The following is a 23,030-nucleotide window of genomic DNA, read 5'->3' as shown; positions in this document are numbered from 1 at the left end:
CCGGCTCAAGGTTGACTCAATCTTCCATCCTTCCGAGGTCGGTAAAATGAGGACCCAGATTGCTGGAGGGGGCAAGATGCTGACTCTGTAAACTGCTTAGGGAGGGCTGTAAAGCACTATGAAGCGGTATATAAGTCTAAGTCAGTGGTTCTCAACCTTTTTAATGCCGTGACCCCCAACCAACCATAAGTCGAGGACTACTCAACCAGTCGTAAGTCGAGGACTACTCAACTGGTGCAGCACCATTTGCAGAATGGGACTTTTGGCGGGCTCAGCAGGGCAGAGACAGCCTGGACAATTCCTATTGGCTTTTGAAAGCCAATAGAATTAGACTCTATTCAAGAGAGACTCTATTCTAAAAGGGAGTAGCACAGCTAAGGAAAAGGGGGAAAAAATGGCTGACAGCCTTGTTTGGCGACCCCCGTGAAATGGTCGTTCGACCCCAAATGGGGTCCCGACCCACAGGTTGAGAACCACTGGTCTAGGCACTTGACAACCAGCATGATGGTTGGAAGATCCCCTGGTGATAGGATCATTAGATGACTGATTAGTGTCTGGCTTCCCCCTAAGCCAGGGATAGGCAACCTTGGCTTTTTTATGACTCGTGGACTTCAACTTCCAGAATTCCTGAGCCAGCCATGCTGAGGGGAAAGGGAGAGTTTCCAAGCTGAGCCATGCTGGCTCAGGAATTCTGGGAGTTGAAGTCCACGAGTCATAAAAGAGCCAAGGTTGCCTACCCCTGCCCTAAGCAAAATCAGTTGGGGAGCTAGCAGGAAAGGTTGCAAGTCACTCCAGTAAGTCACTCGCATCACGGCCTTCCCCAGCTGGAAGCAGCTATCCCTGGCCCATCACGCTGCCCCTTACCTGCCTGCTGGCCTGTTTGCCAGCCACCTTGGCCTCTTTGCCTGCCATCCTCACTTAATGATGGGAGCGGAGACTGCTGCGATTGCTCTCAATTATGCGATGAGATTGTGTGACCTCACACTTTATGAATGCATTGTTTAATGACAGAAATTCCAATCCCAAGTATCGTAGTTAAATCGGCGGTGTACGCTCGGATTCAAAGAACTCATCCTGCAGAGGCTTAGTCACCACAGCCCTGCTTGCAAAGCTTGTTGGAACAAGCCAAATGTTGATAGACTTTCTGAAACTCAGGAGAGAAGGGGCCAATTTAAGTTCTGGGGATATTATTTTGTTATGGGGGAGAACGTGGCCAGCCAATGCCCAGCTCTGAACCAGTATTTGAAATCCAGTCAAACCAACCTCATTGATGAGAACTCCCATCAGGCTCATCCAGACAGGTCTTAAGGATGAAGACCATAGTCAAAGTTTAGATTTATTGCACACAGAAGTTACTTGAGGTGGCCAGGAATCTGATACTTGTCTTAAACTGAGATTGAGAAGTCAAATTCCCCAACTCTCTTCTGCTAGAACAATGGTGGCGAACCTATGGCATGCGTGCCGGAGGCGGCACTCAGAGCCCTCTCTGTGGGCATGGATGCCGTCGCCCCAGCCTCACCTTCCCCCCCTCCCGCGACCCCCTCCTCACTAGCAGGCCCCCTGGAGGAGAGTTGCCCCCGGGCACAGCCCATGCGGAGCAGCGCAGCCAAGGACATGGCAGCTGGGCAGCGGGGACAAGATTACGCCCTCGCAACCCATTGCACACTGATTATGCTGTGGGGCGCGGGTGGAGGGTGTGGCTGCCATGGCGCTACTGGGCTGCCTGGACGATCTGCGGCGGGCCATGGAGGTGGTGGGTGGCCCTGTGGAGGGGGGAGGCTGGAGGTGGGGCGGGTAGACCGGGGGAGGCAGGCGTGGTTTTTGGGCACTTGGTCTTTAAAATGTTTGCCATCACTGTGCTGGAATAATTCACTTCTGCCCTATTTTCCTCTGCCTTTCGTTGTTGTTCTCTTGCATATACATAAGAGAAAGTGCTGAACATAAGACAAGCATTGTCCTTTTAAAGAGAATAATCCAGAATATTTATAAGATCAAGTATTTGCTCTTGAACGGTTTCTGTTAATAATCTGTTTTTGCATTTTTTCCTGCAATGGTTTATTTTTGCAAAAACTCGGTATATTTTCACACACCAGGGTACATTTGAAGATGAACTGAGTGGCACAATGTGGATTTCAAGTTATTACTGTATGTTTCTTTCAGAGAAAATGTTACGCAGGCGCCCTTTTGTGATAATAGTGAATAATAAATATATACAATGTGTATATATATATATATATATATATATATATATATATATATATATATACACACACACCCTTAAATACACACCTATATGCATGCACACAGACACGCTGCCTCCCAATGCACAATTTTAAAGGCGCAGAAAAAAATATAAAGAGGTTTTTGTTTCACATAATTTAATTAAATTAAGCTGAGATGTTTCTAACTTGTGCTTTTTATGGTTTCATTCGCATATAAGGACTAATAGTAGAAGCCAAAACACTTTTCTCTTTTAAAACTCTTTCAAATTGTTCAGAGTAAAAAGCTCAAGTTTTTTTTTAGAAAACCAAGAGTGCACTTTGTCTCTTACTATGTTTCTTAACCAGGCATGATACATCTTAATATGGTGTTGAAAAAGGGTTGTTGTTGTTAGTTGCGAAGTCGTGTCCGACCCATCGCGACCCCATGGACAACGTTCCTCCAGGCCTTCCTGTCCTCTACCATCTTCTGGAGTCCATTTAAGCTCACGCCTACTGCTTCAGTGACTCCATCCAGCCACCTCACTCTCTGTCGTCCCTTCTTCTATTGCCCTCCATCTTTCCCAGCATTAGGCTCTTCTCCAGTGAGTCCTTCCTTCTCATTAGGTGACCAAAGTACTTGAGTTTCAACTTCAGGATCTGGCCTTCTAAAGACCAGTCGGGGTTGATCTCCTCTAGGACTGACTGGTTGGATCACCTTGCAGTTCAGGGGACTCACAGGAGTCTTCTCCAGCACCATAGTTCAAAGGCCTCAATTCTTTTGCGCTCAGCCTTTCATATGGTCCAACTTTCACAGCCATACATTGCAACTGGGAAAACTATGGCCTTGATTATACGCACTTTTGTTGGCAGGGTGATGTCTCTGCTTTTTACTGTGCTGTCTAGATTTGCCATAGCTTTCCTCCCCAGGAGCAAGCGTCTTTTAATTTCTTGGCTGCAGTCCCCATCTGAGGTGATCTTGGAGCCCAGGAAGACAAAATCTGTCACTACCTCCGTTTCTTCCCCATCTATTTGCCAGGAATTGAGAGGGCCTGATGCCATGATCTTGGTTTTCTTAATGTTGAGTTTCAAGCCCACTTTTGCACTCTCCTTCTTCACCCGCATCAAGAGACTCTTTAGTTCCTCTTCACTTTCTGCCATTAGAGTGGTATCATCTGCATATCTTAGGTTGTTGATATTTCTCCCGGCAATTTTAGTGTACAGACATGAAATTATCTATACTTCCACTACTAGACTCTTATTATGAAACAAGGACTGGTGACAAGGATTATTCTGCCCCTTCAACTGTAAAGTGTTGTTGTTGTCATGGCTCAGCATTGAGACACAATAGGCTGGTTATGGGTGAAGAAACACTATTTCCATTCACGCTCTCCTGGTTTCATAGCTGGGAAGAGGCAAAGATGGTTTTATTTTTATTTGTTTGAAATGTATAAGTTGCCTCAGCCAGCACAGAAACTCCAGGCCATGTGCAACATAATCTACTTTGAAAACCACCACAAAATGCGCAAACATAAAACATGAAGAACCCACCTTAGAGAATAGCATAATAATTAGATAATTACAAGGGATCAGTTAGTCAATTAGCAAAAGTGAGGTCACAAATACCCAGGATTTGTTGGAGGAAAAAAAAAGAGGTCTTCCCTAAAGGACAGCAAGTTTGTGGCTATGTGGACTTTGGAGAATGGACTTCCACCAAGTTGAGGGGTGGCCACAGAGAAGGCCCTTTCAGAAGTATGGTTGTTTCTGCTACATGTGATCCTGCTGGGGGGATCACATGCAGCAGCTATCCCCCAGAGGAATAGAAAAAGTTAGAAAAAAGCAATCCCATACATATTCGTGCCCTGAACCAAGCAGGACTTTATGGGTCGTTGAATTGCATCCAGTAGCAAACCAGCGGGATTGTGTAGTAGAGGTATCACACGGATGGAATTTTTTTAAAATTAGTTTTATTCATTTGTAACATAAAATGTGAAAATACCGAAGCAAATAGTAGGGGACAACAGTAGAAAAAGGGAAAACAAAAAAAAAAAAAGTTGTGAAGAAAGGGAGGGGAGGAAACAAAAGGCATTGACTTCCAACTCTTTCTGTTGCAGTAAAATCAGACATTAAAATCAAATCTCAGCTTTTTACATTTCTATAGTACGACGCACTAGCCATTTCTGTATCGGCAAATCAGTCTAATTGGTAAAACCCCAAACTGTGATATCATTTTTTTTCCACCTCAAGCACAAAGTCCAGAAGCGGTTTCCAAGTAGAAACAAAAGCACTTAATGTTCTTTTATCAGCACAGTCAATTTGGCCATCTCTGCTAATTCCATCAGCTTTTGTAACCCTTCGTCCGTGGTGGGAATTGAGGCCTCCTTCCACTTTTGTGCATAGAGAAATCTTGCTGCCGTCACCGTATATAAAATAAGAGTTCCAAATGTTTTTTTCCAGTTCTCTTTCCATTAGGCCCAGAAAGAAAGTTTCTGGTTTGATCTTTATGTTCACTTTAAGAATTTTCTGCATTAATATATGAATCCTACTCCAATATTTCTTTGCCCACATAGATGGAACTAAGCCACCCCTGCCTCGGGACCAATTATAGTTTTTGGGAAGCCCTGTGTTCAGCATATCAGAGTAGTGCAAATCAGATCCAACTGCTGATTTTAGTCCCTCGTATTTCTGGCCTTCCGGAATAGCCTTCAAATCGGGCTCTGCTAGATGATCTGTGATCCCAAAAGGGGCTGCCTATGCAGGGAGTGGCTGATGGGTTAGACAAAAGATCCCCACCCCCATGTTGCCTTGGTTTTTTTAGTCTTCATTTACTCTTTCATAATAATAATAATAATAATAATAATAATAATAATAATAATAATAATAATAATAATAATAATAATAATAATAATGTTGGAAGGGACCTTGGAGGTCATCAAGTCCATCCCCCTGCTCAGGCAGGAAACCCTATACCATTTCAGACAAATGGCTGTCCAGTCTCTTCTTAAAAACTTCCAGTGTTGGAGCATTCACCGCTTCTGGAGGCAAGTTGTTCCACTGGTTATTTGTTCTAACTTTCTTTATTTGTAATTGTTTTGTATTATCTTTTTTTTATGCTGTAAGCCTCCCAAAGTTGCTATAACTGTGAGATGGGTTGGCATATAAAATTTATAAATAAATAAATAAAAATTAGAAACACTGTGATTTGAGCAGCTGTCAATAATCTTTGTGAAATTCCTAGACACCTTTACCCCCCACATTATTCTGTACATTGGTTTTTTAAAAAAGGATTATAATAAAATTCCTTCTTAATTTCTTTCATTAGAATAACAGATGCCATTGGACCAACAGAAACCTCAATAGCACCGCGTCAGAGACCAAAGGCCAATACAAGCAGTGCCACTTCTAGTGTACTTACTATTCAGAGCGCAGCCACACCAGTAAAAGTGCCAGTTCCTGGGGATTTTAACAATGAACACAAAGGTAATTTCTCAGACTAATGCAGTGAGCTGCAAGGAGCTTCTTTTGGTAACAAGTAGAAATCACTGTTTCTTTATTCCAGAATTAGAAGGCACCAGCAGTTGTAATTGTGTAAGAATTGAGCAATTGTGGATTTCCCTTATACTCAAATAGCTTTTAGCACAGTATGAGGAGAATTGCTTCCACATAGTTGTGAAAACATGTTATTGTTTGAAAGAGCAATGCATCTCGTTGAAAATTTCTTCGTAGCAAAAAATTCACTCATCCCGAAATATTATTAATAAATAATAAACTATTTTACTAAAAATATTTGATTATAAAATTATTAATAAAAATATTACATTTCAAATAATATTGTGGATTTCTTAATGAGCAACAACAGGATTACATTTACAGGAAACATTCAATATTCTGTATTAGGATGTAAAATTTACTGGGATAGGATAGTTCAAAGTTGTACCTGTACCCCAAAATATAAATGATTCGTTAGTGTCTGTCAGGACTTCGCCGAAGGGGAAATAAACAAACCAAAGCATGCAAAATATTCTGTAGAAAAGTACAAGTGGGAAAGGTTTGTTATTCCTGTGCTAAGATTATTGTAGAGTTTGGGAGTGGGTAGTTGGAGTTGCCAGGAAAACACACATTAAATAAATTCATTGATGGGCATTTTAAAATATTCTAGGAGCCTCAAAGGTTGGAAATGGTCAGGAGAATGTATTATCACCAGGAACCCCACAGCAAAACAGAGTATTGCAGCAACTACAGCAAGGTGACTGGAGGCTACAGCAGTTGCATCATTTACATCAGCAACAGCAACAACAACAATTGCTCCATGATTCATACGTGCAGCAGGTACCTTTGTGGTTTAGCTGGGATGTAATCCCGCTTTAATCTTGCCCCTTATACTTTCTTTAAAACTTAAATCTTGTAACCCAATGATGGCGAACCTTTTAGAGACCGAGTGTCCAAAAACTGGCCCCGCCCCCACTCCACCCCCCGGCTCCATTCCGCCTGCCCGCAGGGCCACTCACCGCCTCCAGGGCGTGCCACGGATCACCCAGGCAGCCCAGCAGTGCCATGGCGGCCACACCCTCTGCCCGCGCCCTGCAGTATCAACTTTGCGCGATGGGGCATGAAGGCAGAGTCTTGTCTACACTGCCCGGCTGCCATGTCCTTGGCTGCGCTGCTCCGCGTGGGCCATGCTCGGGGGCAACTCTCCTCCAGAGGGGCTGCTGGTGAGGTGATCGTGTGGGAGGCAAGGCTGGGGCAACGGCACGTGTGCCCACAGAGAGGGCTCCGAGTGCCGCCTCTGGCACGCGTGCCATAGGTTTGCCACCACTATTGTAACCTGTCTTTTTCACCATTTTGCAGAATGCCTTATGGTTCGTAATGCTCTGAATTGCTATTTTTTCTAGCATTTCTATATGGGGTACAGAGTGGAGAGAATGTGAAACTCAGAGTAGGCACACCCCTACCCCCAAACTAGCTTACCTTGAGACTGTTTTGTTCAGAATAAAGACTAAGCAATTACTGGAAAATTCCTCTGTGGCTTCCCCTGAATTTTTTTTTTCAAGTTGCCAAATACAGCTTTGTTTGTGGGCAATTTCACTTGATTGAGCAGCATTTGTGATTTATGCAAATATTTTCTTTTTTTCAGTTACAGTATCAGCAAGCAATGCAGCAGCATGTCGTTCAACAGCAGCTTTTGATACGCTCTGTGTACCAGCAGCAACCACCCCCTTCTCCATATCCTGCTATGGTAAATCAGTTTTGGGAAGCCAAATAAAACCCTTCTAGCTAAGAAAGGGAAGCTTGGGCTGTAAAATAGTTTGATTGTGCTGGTTAACTTCATCTAATTTACTGGGCTTTACTTAACAAACATTTTGTAAAACCATTTATTGTTCACTATAGCAAACCAGTGAGTTGAGAGCGAATTTGACAGTAGTATGTAAATAAATGAAACTCAGAATATATACATCTGGAGGTTGTTACTGGAGCCTCATCTTAAAAAGATTGGTTAACTACTATATCTTCTTCTGGTACCCTATTTTTCTGTGCTGCCATTTTTTATCTTGGCTTATGAAACAGTGAATATGTGTGAAGAAAATGATACATTTTGGGTTTTTAATTCCTTTCATAGAGAAGAGCAACAAAGATGATTAGGGGACTGGAGGCTAAAACATATAAGGAACGGTTGCTGGAATTGGGCATGTCTAATTTAACAAAGAGAAGGCCTAGGGTTGACATGATAGCCGTGTTCCAGTATCTCAGGGGCTGCGCCAAAGAAGAGGGAGTCAAGCTGTTCTCCAAAGTGCCTGAAGGCAGGACAAGAAGCAACGGGTGGAAACTAATCAAGGAGAGAAGCAACTTAGAACTAAAGAGAAACTTCCTGATAGTTAGACCACTGGAACAACCTGCCTCCAGAAGTGGTGAATGCTCCAACACTGGAAGTTTTTAAGAAGAGATTGGACAGCCATTTGTCTGAGATGGTATAGGGTTTCCTGCCTGAGCAGGGAATTGGACTAGATGACCTCCAAGGTCCCTTCCAACATCATCATCATCATCATCATCATTATTATTATTTTTAATTCCCATAATATTTAACTGTAAAAGAAAACATTTTCTTCCTGAAAAACAAATCATCTGTAAGAGGTTTTTGGTCAAAATAAAAACACATAATCCTCGTCTTAAAATCATAATTGAACCCGGAAATATGGGTCGCAAGTCATTGCAGTTGTAAGTCACGTGACTGGACCTGTCTTTTTGGCGCTTTTTGCCCTGGTCGTTAAGTGAATCCAATGGGCTTTTTTTTTTTTGCTGGAAACCAGAAGTAAATATTGGAAGCGGAAAAAAAAACCCATCCAAAAATATTTGTTCAATATTGTAAGCTTTTGGTGAAGATTTCTCTTCCCCCCTCCCAAAGAATATCCTCTTACATCATTTTATGTTCATCATAACGTGGAGCTAGATGAATGGATGGCATAATTTAATGGTGCTAATTATGTAACTATTAATTAACTGGTTTCTTTTCCTTCCATTTAACTGCTTGTTTGCTTTATTGCTTAATGCCAGTATAAATTCCAGATGCGTGTGTTTTGTGTTAATTTAGTTAAGATGTTCATTTTCTGTAGAAGGTGTGATTGGGGTTATTTGTTTAAGGCTTACATGAGGTAGATTTTTTGCACTTCTGACTTTCTTCTCCTTCTCCTTTGAGATGCAGCAGTACCAACAAGCTCTTCTACAGCAACAGGTCCTTGGGAATCAGTTGCCACCACCGAAACGTTCTCCTGAATTTCTTACCTCCCCTCAGGAGTTTTCACCAGCCTTAATCTCTCATTCTAAATCCTTTCCAGCTCATGTTGGTGCAGCTCTGGAGGCTCCTTATTCCACAAACAGGCAAGCTCCCTCAGCTCATGTTATTAGTAACTGTACTCAAGGAACCACCTCACCCCAATGGGATTGGCCCGCCCCTCTCAAGCCAGCAGAAGGGGCAAACTCTGGCTTCCCTTAGCCAGGGGTAGGCAACCTTGGCTCTTTTATGACTCGTGGATTTCAACTCCCAGAATTCCTGAGCCAGCCTGCCTCAGCTTGGCAAACTCTCCCTGTTCCTTCAGCATGACTGGCTTGGGAATTCTGGGAGTTGAAGTCCACGAGTCATAAAAGAGCCGAGGTTGCCTACCCCTGCCCTTAGCCAAGGAATTGTGGTTAGCAGGGTCTAGGAAAAGATCGTTGCTCCCATGGCTTCCACCCTTTGGATTATATTGCCCCTGGAGGTGAGACCCACCCCTCTCTTCTTGGCCTTCTGAAAGAGCTTGACAACCTGTCTTTGGCAACTGGCTTGGAGCCTCAATGGGGGCATCCCATTTTGGAGGTGGCTAGAAGATTAGCAGAAGATCCCACTTCCACCCCATCTCTGTATTGGTTCTTTTTATCTGCTTGAGTAATAATTTTAATGTTGTAACTTTTAGTGCCCAATGTTTTCATGTTTTAATCCTTTAATTGTCATATTCTCTTATTCATAGCATTGTAGGCCACCCAGAGTTGCTTGATAGTGAGATGGAAGGTGTACAAATTTAGTCAATAAACAAACAATGTAGGCGTGTTTTTATGGTTGCATTTCCTCTGTCAGTGGTGGTGAACCTAGGGCACGGGTGCCAGAGGCGGCACTCGGAGCCCTCTCTGTGGGCACATGTGCCATTGCCCCAGCCTCACCTGCCCCCACGACCCCCTCACCAGCAGCCCCCCTGGAGGAATGGCCCCTGAGTGTGGCCCACACGGAGCAGCGCAGCCAAGGACATGGCAGCCAGGCAGTGTAGACAAGACTCTGCCTTCACGTCCCATCATGCACAGTAGATGCTGCGGGGCGTGGGCAAAGGTGGGGCCGCCATGGCGTTGCTGGGCTGCCTGGGCAATCTGTGGCGGGCCCTGGAGGCGGTGAGTGGCCCTGCAGGCTGGCAGGTGAGGTGGGGGACTGTGGGGGCGGAGCAGAGGCAGGGCAGGGGGTGGAGCGGGGGCAGGGCCAGTTTTTGGGCACTCGGTCTCTAAAAGGTTCGCCATCACTGCTCTATGTTATTCATAGGATATCGGTCCATTCTAATGGTGTATCTTGACTTTGTTCTAGAATAAAACATTTTGTAATACTTCACATTCAGGAGGGTCACGTTCTACATTGTACTGAATGTTCTGCGTGTTCTACATTGTGTTTAAGGACACTGAATGTGAATGAAAATAATACTAAGAATACCTTGAGTCATTATTCTCCTTCGATTCCTACAGATCATCTTCCTCTGACACAGAGTCTGCTTCCAGCTACCCAAAACAAAACATCAGCAATCCCCCGGATATGTCTGGGTGGAACCCATTTGGAGAAGACAACTTCTCCAACCTGACAGAGGAGGAGCTGCTGGACAGGGAGTTTGACCTTCTGAGATCAAGTAAGGGACGCTTGAAGGCTTATTTTGCTTCACAATAAATAAAAGCTCTTTAGGTACAAATTGACAGTGCTGGAGACTGTTTTGTTCAAGGGCCACCCAGTCTGTTGTAGAGAGAACTCTTTTTGAGCATTTGAGGGCAAACTAGACCTGCGGTGTGACTTGTCCTTCTGTCACAAAAATGTGTGCAATAGAAATAATTTAACTTTTTTTGTAAAAAACCACAGAAAATGTCAGGGTCTTATGTTGAATAATTACTTGAATGTTAAGTGCAAATGCAAAAAAAAAAAAAAAAAAGCTTGTGTAACCCTGCAGAATACCACTGTGCATTGCTTCACTTGGCAGTTTTGTTCTTTTGCACACCGGAAGAAGAGATTCTGTGGGTCTGAAGCGCCTTTTGAAAGTGCCTGAAAGAGGGAAAAATGACCCAGTACATTATGTTAATGTTTGTAATGTATTTTGAGTAGCTTAATGTTAAAGGCTGCTTTTATTGTTCTAAATCACAATATTTGAATAAAATATCTTCGAGTCAAAAAGCCAGTGTGTTTACTTGAAGTTGCTTCCCCTTACTGTTACTGTATATTATGTTCATTTTTATGGAGATGGATTGTGGGAGAAGATGCAGGATGCTGTGAAGAATAAATCGATGCTAAGCTTGGTAAAAGGCAAATCACAACCAAACCAAATGTAGTAGATGGAATTAATAAAGCAGCTTGCTGTTTTAGTTGAAAGCGTCGCTGTTGCGAAAGGCTCATGGTCCAATTTAGACAGAGCATTCCGGAATTTAATACAGTCTTCAACTAATGTTCTCTCTTACGCCTTTAACATGTGAACTAAGAAGCTTAAATCTGGGCTTTGTTTGATATGTAGCTAAAATAATGGATAATGTCATTGGTTGACATCTTATGGGCTGTAGTTTTGATAGGCATATTATTAACATGATGGGCTGACTCCTGAAAGATGTCAGTTAAACTGAATCCTGAAATATTAATAAGTTTAATTCATATTGCTAACTGTTTTTATTCTCTGTTGAACACTTTGTTAAAATATAAAATTTACTGTATTGCTGTATACTTAACTCATGTGACTAAATTCAGGAAGGCTACAGAGAAACTGTTAACAAAATCTTTGATAGATGCCAGTATTAAAAGAATGTTGAGTTTTACCAAACAATTATTTGATTAAAAATGAACCAGTTATAATATCTATTCATCCCAAAGGTGCTTTTTCACGAGGCAATTGGACTTCCTTGTTGCCTCGTGAAAAAGCACCTTTGGAATAATAATTATGACCTGGATGATTGAGAATTTCCATAGACAATACCTATTCATCTTCCACAAAGTTATATTATAAAATCCCAAGGAATAAAATTTTATTCCTTAAACAACTTGCTAAATTAGATAACCTCATACGATAGAATGCACACAAGAGGATCAACCATAATAGGATTTTAAATTTCTTTGTGTTTTATGGTTAATTTTTTTTTCAAATGTTTTCTTGCAGATTTATTGGGAATTTTTTTTAATGTTTTGCAAAAGTACAAGATGGTCAAACAGAAAGCTTTAAATATTTAGTAATTTATTAAAAACCTATGTATTAAATTGACGGCAGTAGTTTTTTAATTCATAGTTTTGCACTGTTTTGCCGTTTATTTGGAATGTATTTATACTCTGTAAATTTTCAAAATGCTGCCCTTTGAAGGAGCCATCATAAAACATTTGCTTTTCGTCTTCTCTGAATAAATGTTTCAACTTCTTCTCAAATGCTTTTTGTTATGTACTGGAATGTCCATTTCATATCGTTGGAAACTTAATAACATTTTGATATCTGTTTTGGAGCTGCTTACCTAAAGAGCATGCAATAAAAATTCAGTATTCCTAATAAAGTATTTAATCACTCTGGAAGAAATGTATGATAAATGTGTAAATAAATATGTAAGAGTCAAAAGGATTTCACAAAATTTCTTGCTTCTCAAACCACAATTATATCTAGAATTACTTTCTGGGCCCTACCTATTTATATTAACTGAAGATTATTCCCCAAACTGTATTTCATCCATTGGAAATTGTGTTGTTAGTAACTGAATTGCAATCCTGATCTGAAGAATTGGATTTAAAATAGACCCAATAGATTTATAGCATTCTTGTTGCACTTTGTACAGTTCCAGCAATCTCCAAAGTAAATAACTGATAATGAATATAATATCTGGGTCAATGATGTGGGAAAACCCAGTTTTTTTCTTCCAAAGTTCTTGTTTTTCCCTCTAGACTTAATTATCTAAATAACTGAAGAAAATGAATTTGTTCTATTTTGATAAACAAGTGAACTGAATTTATTGCTTGAAAATTTTGGATTGTGACCAGTATAAAGATCTGAGGCTTCCTGTAGTTATAGACTTGAAATATATAATCGTAACATTTTTTCTTTATTCACTTTGTCAGTGTCTTCCAAACTCACTTTTTGTACCTATACCTTAAGTACATCTAAGATAAAATTCCAGTATTTTTCCTGTGACACTGTAATGCTAAGGTCTCTAAATTTACTTCTGTATAATTAGTACTAGATTCAATTAAAAATGCAGAATAAACAATCTGGTAGGACATATTGGTTATCCATTCCTGCATTATCCTGAATGAACAAAAGATAATAACGGTAGTTATGATTTAGTTATTATCCTGTTAAGTTTTTAAAATCTATATGTAGCAGAGAAATATTTCTGTACTGATTAGAAATTCTTGGAATATGCCAATTCTTTTTCAGTTTCCTTTCATGTAGAAAAGGAGGAATAATACCAAAGGACACTTGAGTATAATTCATTTTTCCAAGACTTGGCTTAGGTAAAAGATGAAATAAAGTCTTGCATGAAGAATACTCATTTGCTGTGATTGAAGTTTGAAAGTTAAACGTTTTTTGTTATTCTTTGTAATGTGTATTTTAATTACAATTGTCTTTTGCTTTCTGTATCCCTATATGGTGTTGATTCTGTGAATATTTTATTTTATTTTTTAATTTGATTCTTGTACAGGCTAGCTGGCCTTGATCCCTGGGGACATTTACCAAAGAAAAGCTATATTGTTTTAAGTTGCTTCAAAAACTGTCTTCTTGAATGACTTTTACGTGGAAAGTTTTAAACTGATTCTAAAAATTCTACTTCTATTCTTCAGTGAAATTGCATTCATAAAACGATCCTGACAAAAGAAAAAAAAAAGCAGATACTACTTCGTTGTTTGAAAAGTTAGGCTTTAGCAAGTAGCCTATGGGCAAAACTGCCACCCCATAGAATGATCCTTTGTTAGTTTTCAGTTGTTTCAAAAGGAAGAGCGTCTTTTTAATTTATAGAAGAGAGAATCTGAATCCAGCTAATGGCTCAGATCTATAGTAGTGGCCAAAATTGTGGAAACCTTTTGGGAAAAGCGTATTTTTGAGGTTTGATGGCTAATTAACACCACTTTTTGGGGAGGGAGTAGTACCATGAAATTATATGTCAATGGAAAGATAATTTAATCAAGAATGTAATGCAACAAAGATTGTTCAATTATCTGTACTGCATTCTATGAAAAGTTATAGCCAAAGAACCAGAAAAAGGAAGCACAACTTACTTAGGTTGATATCGGGTAGCTTTCCCTTCATCTGATGGTAGCCAATGAGCATGAGTGTTTAGAGAGCCAATCAGGTGTCATCTTGTTTTGGCCATGAGCCAATCAGATCACAGTAGGGTTCAGTGATTGATGTCGTGTATTGAAGCTGAGAGGAGGACATTGGTCAGTGTGTTACGTGATTGCTATCAAGTTGGTTGGTTTTTTTGGTGTTCTTTCATTTAGTGAGCTTGTAAAACATAATAAAATTAAAGTAATGGTGCAAAGAGTTGACTGGTCGCCCAGAAAGCGATGTAAAATAGTATTATTAAGTGAACAAGGCTACCGTTATAAAGAAATTAGAAGAAAAATGGGTGGAAACTTAACCAAAGGTGGCATTTCTACTGTACACTTCTCCCAAAAAGTTTCCACAATTTTGGCCACTACTGTACATAGGAAAGAAATTCTCACATTTGGGCTCTTCTGAAAAATGATTTGAGAAATGGCCAGGCTGAGACAATAGGCTGAGGCAGTTTGCACATGCTGAAATTAAGCCTTAAAAATAGCTTTTGGGGAGCAAAGTGGAATATGCTGTTCTCGGTAGCTTTACGCAAAAAAAATTCTTAAGTGGAACAGAACTGTACTGCACTGTTAAAAACGTCTTATTTCAAAAATTATATAGATTTCTGGAAAAAAGAGTTGAAGAGCAGATGCAATGCAGCTTTCATATATATGATAAATTGCATAGTCTTTCTATCGCTAAACAGCTGCTGTAAGCATGCAGTTTGCATGTGCTTTATATTTAATTTTGACAGATGTTTCTTCTGCATTGCTAGAACAGAGAACAGTTCTGCAGTAGAATGATGAAAGGGTTAAGCCATTATAAAACATGAAACACTACAGAACTCTGAATTAGTATGAAATAACAATTGTCTTTTCATGCAGAACTAGTCTTTAAAGCATTTGAACCCGATTAATATAAGCAATCCTGGAAAAACTCAGAAATTAAACAACCGTTATTTTGATTTCTTGAATTTCTTTACCCTTTTATTAATGCATGTTCTCTTGTGGCTGCTGTACACTTTGTGAGGTCTCCATGGCTTGGATATTTATTAAATTTTGGACAGTTTTGGGAAGGAATAATTAAATTTGTCCCCTAGTTCAACTAAATGTTTGGGTTAAAACTGAGGTCTTCTTTTTTTCCCTATCTGTTTGGTACGCTTCTGCAATTTATCTCAGAAGGATTGCAGGAAGAACTTTTGGATATTATATCCATGAATGAGAAGAACGTGTATTAAATACATCTTTAATTGGGTTAAAAGTTGCCATTTTTGTTTTACTTTTGTTTTTGTTTTTGTTTCGTTTTTATTTTTGCAGACAGGCTGGTGGAGAGGAGAACTTCCTTAGATAAACCAGTGGAGTCACATTCTGCTCCACTCAGCCATCCTTCAGAAGATGCCTTTGGTTCTGTTCCTTTCCTTTCTCATGCAGGCAAGTCACATAGTATATACCATGACTTATTTTCATGTAAATATACCTTGGCAGCAAGGCAATTGGACTGGTTCAATGGTATAACTTCTTCCCTGTGATCAATTAGAGCAGTGGTCCCCCAAACTTTTGGGCACCAGGGACCGGTTCCATGGAGAGAGGTTTTTCCGCGGACCGGAGGGGGGCGTGATTTCACATGCTGCCAGCATCCTGTGGATGGGGCTTTGTTTGTGTGGACTGGTTGCTGGTATGCCGCAGCCTGGTGCCGGTCCACAGACCGGGGGTTGGGGACCCCTGCTGTATAGCATGGTAAAATGAAGAGGTGACTGTATTGGTGGGTTGCCATTTAGTGGCTTTGTTTAAGTTAATTAGCTATTTACTTATACAATCATAGGACTGGAAGGAACCTTGGTGGACTTCTAATCAAAAGGTTCCTAACCTTTGGGGCACCAGGGACCGGTTCCGTGGAGAGAGGTTTTTCCGCGGAGCGGAGGGGTGTGGTTTTGTGTGCTGCCTGTATCTCGCGGATGGGGCTTTGCTTGTTTGTGCGGCCCGGTTTCCGGCATACCGCGGCCTGGTGCCTGTCCCAATTGTGATCGCTAAACAAGGACTAGCTGTGCTTTTTCTTGAATATTTTTTACTCTTTATAAAAAAAGAAGAATAAAAGAGAAAAAGAAAGAAAATAAATCTAAAAATCACAGCACAACAACAATTTATCAAATGCAATATCATTCTTAAAATCGCAGGTAGTCCTTGACTTAACGACCACATCTGAGCCCAACATTTCTGTTGCTAAGCGAGACCGTTAAGTGAGCTTTGCCCCGTTTTACAACTTTGCTTGCCACGGTGGTTAAGTGAATCAGTGCAGTTGTTGAATTAGTAACACAGTTGCTAAGCGAATCTGACTTCCCCAGGGACTTGGTTTGTCAGAAGGTCACAAAAGGTGATCACGTCATAAATACGAGTCATTTTCCAAGCGTCTGAATTTTGATCACGTGATCCCAGGGATGCTGCTATGGGTGTAAACGTGAAAAAACGATTATGTCACTTTTTTCAGTGCCGTTGTAACTTTGAACAGTCACTAAATGAACTGTTGTAAGTTGAGGACTACCTATACATGGTCCTTGCTGATCTACAGTTTGAGGAAATAGCTGTCTCTAAGAAGAAACTTGCCACTGATGCCTTTCAAACATGTTTTTCTTTTTTTTAAATAATATTTTATTGATTTTCCAATTTTACATTTGAGTGTTTAAAAAGCAACGTGGTGGCGGGATTAATCAATAATTCAATAACAAAATCTTAAGTACAAATCTTAGGTTACATTATCAAATATTTCTTCTCTTTTTCCCTTAACATTTACTATTCCATATTCAAGCTAGTATATTTCTAACTGTATCAACTCAATGAAAACATCATTATTACATTTATCAATACATTTTTAGCTTATACATATCTTAATTAGTGTTCATAAAATACCCCATATCATAAATTTTTACCTAATTTTTAGTTTCTCATCAATATTCCAATTAACCTTTTATATCCATAATTTTCAAACTTTGGGTAACCAAAGTTTCCCTTATCTCATTTCATAGCAAACTGTAATATCCAAAATACACATTTTACTTATTTAAATGTAATCTTATTCTAGTTCAGTGGTTCTCAACTTTTCTAATGCCGTGACCCCATAATACAGTTCCCCATGTTGTGGTGACCCCAAACCACTTATACATCACCGGGTGCCAGGGGTGTGCCCAAAGAAAAGGGGAAAAAAATGGCGGACAGCCTTGTTTGGCGACCCCCGTGAAATGGTCATTCGACCCCAAATGGGGTCCCGACCCACAGGTTGAGAACCACTGTTCTAGTTCCTAAAAATTTTCTATTTCCCATCATAATAAATCATCTAAATAATAAAATACCTCCTTAGATAGATCAAAGCCATTATATATATTGCTGGGGTTAATCAATAAATCAAACATATTCCTGATAATTAATTTTCATTTCCCTTTTAAGTCTGATTTTTTAATATTAAACAAATCAAATCCTTATTTTCCACTAATTTCCGACTATTTTGAGTCTAATAACCAAAATTCCCCTTATCTCAACATCTCCTTTTAACCCTCTAATTGACAATATAAAATCCCCTCTAATTAATCAAACCCCCAATTTTTTCAACCTGTTTTTCTTATCTTGTGGATGGGGAGATACTGCCCTCTTCTGTAAGATGGGAGTTTGAAGAAAGTACAGAATTCATTTTCCTTGAAAAACAAGTTTAGAAGCAGGGGATTTACATAAGCTGACTAGGACAAGTTGAACAAAGGAGATCTTTCTTCATTCACGAACACAACGATGGTAGAATGAGGTTTTATATTATATGGAAATCTTGCACAACCTCATAAAAAATATCATGAACGCTTCTTCCAGATATTAACTTAATTACTTTCTATAGACCTACCTTGAAAATATGTGGCTTATGAATTAGGACTAAAGTTTATATGTCTTCACAGTAAGCTTACAAATTCAAACATTGTTTAATTATTTCCAATAGAAGTCCATTAATCAACAAAATGTAACCCAGGACAGAATCTACTTCCTCTGACTAACTATCTCCCCCCCCCCCATTCCTGAAGATTACTACCAGGCACTGAGAAAATTGGAAAAAAAAAAAAAACCTTGCTGTTTTCTTTTTAAAAAGTTAACGATTGGGAATGTGCCTAAAAAAGCCTCTCTTCCTGGTTTGAAATTGGGACTTCAAGCCTCTGAACTCTTGTTTCATAATGCTTGGCTAGTAATATCTACCTGTAAGGACCCACTTCAATCCCACATCTTAAGAAAGCAGAACTCTTGGAGAGGGTTTCCTCCAACAGGAACTTTTATTAAAAGCAGTTGATAGCAGACATAATAGACAGGATCTGAGGGATTCCTTTACAGACTGATACTTTAAAGTGTCCCTAAGCAAATCCCACCCCACAGTTCATCCGGACGGTTCAGACTGGCCAATCCCCAGGTGTTAAGTCCATCGTGGGAAAGGGGAGATAACATTGGTCCAGCTCCGGTCGTAGCATCTTCACACCTCCTTTTGAGACCGGAGAAATAAGCCAGGCTCCGGAGGTTGTATTTCTTTCTCCCCCTCCCCCTTTTCTTAGCTAACAGGTTAGGGAGAAGAAAGTTCAGAGAGAGATACAGTGTAGGAAGCAAATTGTTACACTGTAGCGGGCAGCGAACACAAAGGCAATAAACAAAACAAAAAGTTACATTGTAGCGAATAGAGGAAGCGGAAAGCAATAACCCCAGAGGCATATCCACCCTCCCCCTTGGGAGTATGGCAGAACCCAGGGAAAAGTGAGATTTGTTTTTAGCTCAGAGGAGATAAATAGAAATGAAATAGAAATGGGTTCTGACACTACCCTAATGAGCCATTTAGTAATTGAGGAGTAGTTAAATACAATCAAAAGCCTACTGGAGAACATATGTAGTTTAAGACATGGTTGTCCAATCTTTTAGCTTGTCAGGACGTTCATTGAGTGAGGAGGAATTAACAGAGTTCCTTTTTTGAAATATGTTTTATGATCTCGTGGGGCCGCATTACTAATTGGTCTGCGGTCCACAGCTGGACACAATGGTTTAAGCCAAAGATCCTTATACATAAATTGGGGATTATTGTTTATTATTCTATATAGAGTTCATCCTGAGAGGGATTTTTCCTTTAAAGGCAGGTTTGAAATGCTTGAAATAAATACCAGGGCCTAATACAGGTAATCCTTGACTTAACAACAATTCATTTAGTGACCATTTGAAGTTACAACATCACTGAAAAAAGTAACTTAGATGTTTTTCACATGGTCACATGATCCAAATTCGAATGCTTGGCAAATGGTTCGTATTTATGACGGTTGCAGCGTCCCCAGGGGTCACGCGACCCCCTTTTGCAACCTTCTGACAAGCAAAGTCAAAGGGGGGGGAGCCAGACTGACTTAACACCCGTGTTACTAACTTAACACCCACAATGATTCACTTAACAAGTGCAGAAGAAAGGTTGTCAAATGGGGCAAACTGTATTGTGTCACGTAGCCACATAAATTTTGGGTTCAGTTGCGGTCATACGTTGAGGACTACCTGTCTATAGATTTGCCATTTGAAGTCCATTCCTTGTTTAAAAAAAAGATACAATATTTTCAAAAATGTTTTCTCCTTGATGATTAACAGGTAATTGGGATTGAGAGCACAGAATTGAAAAGATTCCATAGGCCAGTGATGGCAAACCTTTTAGAGACCGAGTGCCCAAACTGCAACCCAAAACCCACTTATTTATCACAAAGTGCCAGGGCCTCATCAGCATTTTGGTGCCCTCAGGGGAGGCAGGGGCGTGGCCCACTGGTGGGCATGGCTGCGGTGGTCACAGCAGACTGAATGGGGGTGGCTGGAGTGGGCATGGCCACCTTGATATTGCTCGTGGGGGGGGACACCTGTGGGGGCTGGACAGGATGGGGGAGATCCGGGGGGTCTTTTGTGGGTGGGGCAATGGACAGGAGGCTCATCCTGTGGGGGGGTAGGGCAGGGGTGCCATTGCTGCAGGGCAAGGCGAGGCAGTGGCGGCTGTTGCCTGACACCATCGGCCCCCGCACACAGAGGCCAGTGAGCGCATGGGGGCCTGCTCTACCACCTCTACTTGAGTTTGCTAGCCAGCTGCTTCACTTCCTTTGTGCTGGGTGGGGCTGCCACTCCGGGCACCAGCGGTGGCCTAATGGACCTGCGCGAGCTGGCGGTGGTGGTGGCAGATGGTACCACAGAGAGGGCTCTGAGTGCCACCTCTGGCACGCTTGCCCTAGGCTCGCCATCACTGCCACAGGGTAAATATTGTAACAAGTATAAAGGAAGTGGATGTGTAGAATGAAGGAAATGCAGTTTGGCTGTCCCTTAAGTTAAAAACAGTAAGCAGACTCACTAAATCTCCGACATTGTTCAGCATCTGCCTTTCTGCCTGTTGTTGAAGAAAACTGCAGAGTTAGTTGACATCTTTGCAATCCAGATTGCTGTGGAACGATGACAGCAGTATGTTCCCAATTCAGGAGGAGCTTTAAAATGGTTATGCCCAGTTTTGGAAATGACGAACTAGCAGAAGGCATGTAATTACTCCAGTTGTTACAAGCCATTCATCCTCTTATAATCGGATGTCTAGAAAATGAACACAGGAACAGAATTCTTTTTTCTTTCTTTCTTTCTTTTTTTTTTTGAAGATTGGGATCTTATGATTAAAAGATGTTCTACCTGCATTGGATTTGGAGACAGAATTACAGCCTGGTACAAGAGCCAAATCTGATTAGGAGTGATATAATCTGTACATTTTCTTCCGAACAGATGTTACGCTGCCCAGTTCTTAGCTGTTCATAAATTCAGATTTGAAATGTCCACTGGAGCAGTTTTGAGATTACTTCAATCAAATCTTTTTCTACATGTTGCATATTACAACATTATTATGGCATTAATTTAAAAGTGAACTTGAAATTTCTCTCTCTTGGGCTTCTGGTGAATGTAAGAATATTAAAAGTGGGTGGGGGGGTGTTGACAGGAAGTTGAATTGGGTTAAGATATAGATTTAGTACCTCTTGTGCTCATATATTTAAAGTAGCATTATGCTAGAACTACTGTTGAGTTAATATCTGGATTCATTTGGATTTAACTCTGTTTTTTCCCCCTGTCAATCAAATGCTCAAAACAGAAAAGTAGTTTTAGAGTAATTTATGAGTTACCTGATTCATATGTTATCTCAACCAAACAAATTTTACATGTAACAAATTATCTTCCTGGTATAAAGGGAAAATACGTCATCTTTTAAGATAAGCATTTATATATATGAATTTAGCTGTTTTCAGTTATACAAGTAGAAATATGCCCGTATTACCGACAGTTTTAAAGTTGGTGTTTAAATAGAAATAATTAGGCTCATTTAAAAAGTTTTTAATTGAAAGAATAATAATCTCTATAAGTAATTTTAGCATATAAGGGTACATTGAAAGAGATTTCTAAAAGTTCTTCACTATGACTGTTACTTTGGGGAAACTGCATCATATCAAGAAAGCAAATCTACATATTAATTTGACTATAAAATCCAATGTCTTAAATGTAGCACAACCTATTATAGTATTATGCCTGAAAAGAGATGCTTATTTTCTCCTTTTTAAAAAAAATTGTTGGTTTTTCCCCCCTTTGAATTATTTTTATAACTATATTTGTAGGACTGAATTATTACTATTGCAGCCTACCCCTTCCCTCCTGTTTGCTAATTACTTCCTCCTTTGAATATTGGTAAAGGACAATTTTTTGTGGTAAAATACATTAGTATTAATTTGTTCTCAGCAAATGTCATAATACCTATTATGGAGGCGAAAGAAACTAAGTTCTAGTTTACATAAAATAACTCTAATATTGTAGAGGGGGATTTTTTTTTCCTTTTAATGTAAAGCAGTACAGTCTTAGCAGAAAGGGGAAACTAGTAGAAATATGCTTTTTTTCTGAACAACCCTTGATTAAAAAACACATTTCCTTGATCAGTTACTGGGTGGAGTGAATTTGAATCCCATTCTTGAATATTTTATGAACAATATTTTTTTCTTGCTCTTTCGTTTTATAAGGCTCTCCTAATAGCACATTACAAAGAGCAGGCTTAAAAAATATGCAATATTGTGTGCAAAAAAAAAAAAAAAAGGAAAACGAATGGGAAGGCCGAAGAACGAAAAATGAATGGTTAAAATATTTTGCATTGATGATTGATCAGTGACTTACAGGCATGACTAAGGCAGGCTGTAACCACACCAAAGGCAGTAGCTAAGGGTTAAACACATACTATACATATGTTTGATATTTCTATGGTACACTTGGGTACCAATCTTAGAAAACCATGGATAGAAAATCAAAATGGTGATAAAATATTGGATGCAACAAAAATAATCAGTAATGATCATTTAACACTTAGAGAACAAAAACAGTTCTAAATGTTGTGCAGAGAGTAAAAGGCTGGTTTTGTCTCAGAGATTTGAAATCTAATGGGTGTACTACAGAAGGAAAAAGTAAGAATAGATGCCTTATGTCTCCTTTGCTACAGTGGCCTTGTGAAAGACTAGTTATAGATTTGATCAGTAGATGGGTCCAGATGTAGTAATCTGTTGCTCTTTAGACTCAAAAAACAATCACGATAGTGAATCCAAAGGTTTGTTTATAGCAGTGTTTCCCAAACTTGACAATTTTAAGGCATGTGGACTTCAACTCCCAGAATTCCACAGCCAGCGTTTTTGGCTGTGGAATTCTGGGAGTTGAAGTCCTCAAGCCTTAAAATTGTCACGTTTGGGAAACACTGGTTTATAGGA

General features: G+C 40.0%; 1 protein-coding gene across 3 annotated transcripts in view; it reads left to right on the top strand.

Moving 5' to 3' along the window:
- The window catches only part of BMP2K (BMP2 inducible kinase), a 73,615-nt gene that overhangs the window by 42,233 nt on the left and 8,352 nt on the right, over positions 1-23,030 (top strand). For 2 of the 3 annotated variants that reach the window (XR_005553568.1, XM_039318714.1), the window contains exons 10-15: positions 5,521-5,678; positions 6,358-6,527; positions 7,333-7,434; positions 8,890-9,071; positions 10,452-10,609; positions 15,559-15,672. Coding sequence is in view for 2 of the 3 variants with exons in the window: in XM_039318714.1 (XP_039174648.1) it covers positions 5,521-5,678; positions 6,358-6,527; positions 7,333-7,434; positions 8,890-9,071; positions 10,452-10,609; positions 15,559-15,672 (884 nt within the window). In the remaining variant the exon portion in view is untranslated. The remainder of the gene's footprint in view (positions 1-5,520; positions 5,679-6,357; positions 6,528-7,332; positions 7,435-8,889; positions 9,072-10,451; positions 10,610-15,558; positions 15,673-23,030) is intronic. The other variant, XM_039318715.1, reaches the window with a different exon arrangement.

This window comes from Crotalus tigris, unplaced genomic scaffold (assembly GCF_016545835.1).
Source record: "Crotalus tigris isolate CLP2741 ecotype Arizona unplaced genomic scaffold, ASM1654583v1 scf7180000021465.51407817327:1047546, whole genome shotgun sequence".
Classification (NCBI taxonomy): Eukaryota; Metazoa; Chordata; class Lepidosauria; order Squamata; family Viperidae; genus Crotalus; species Crotalus tigris.
This window is presented reverse-complemented; position numbering and strand designations above follow the sequence as displayed.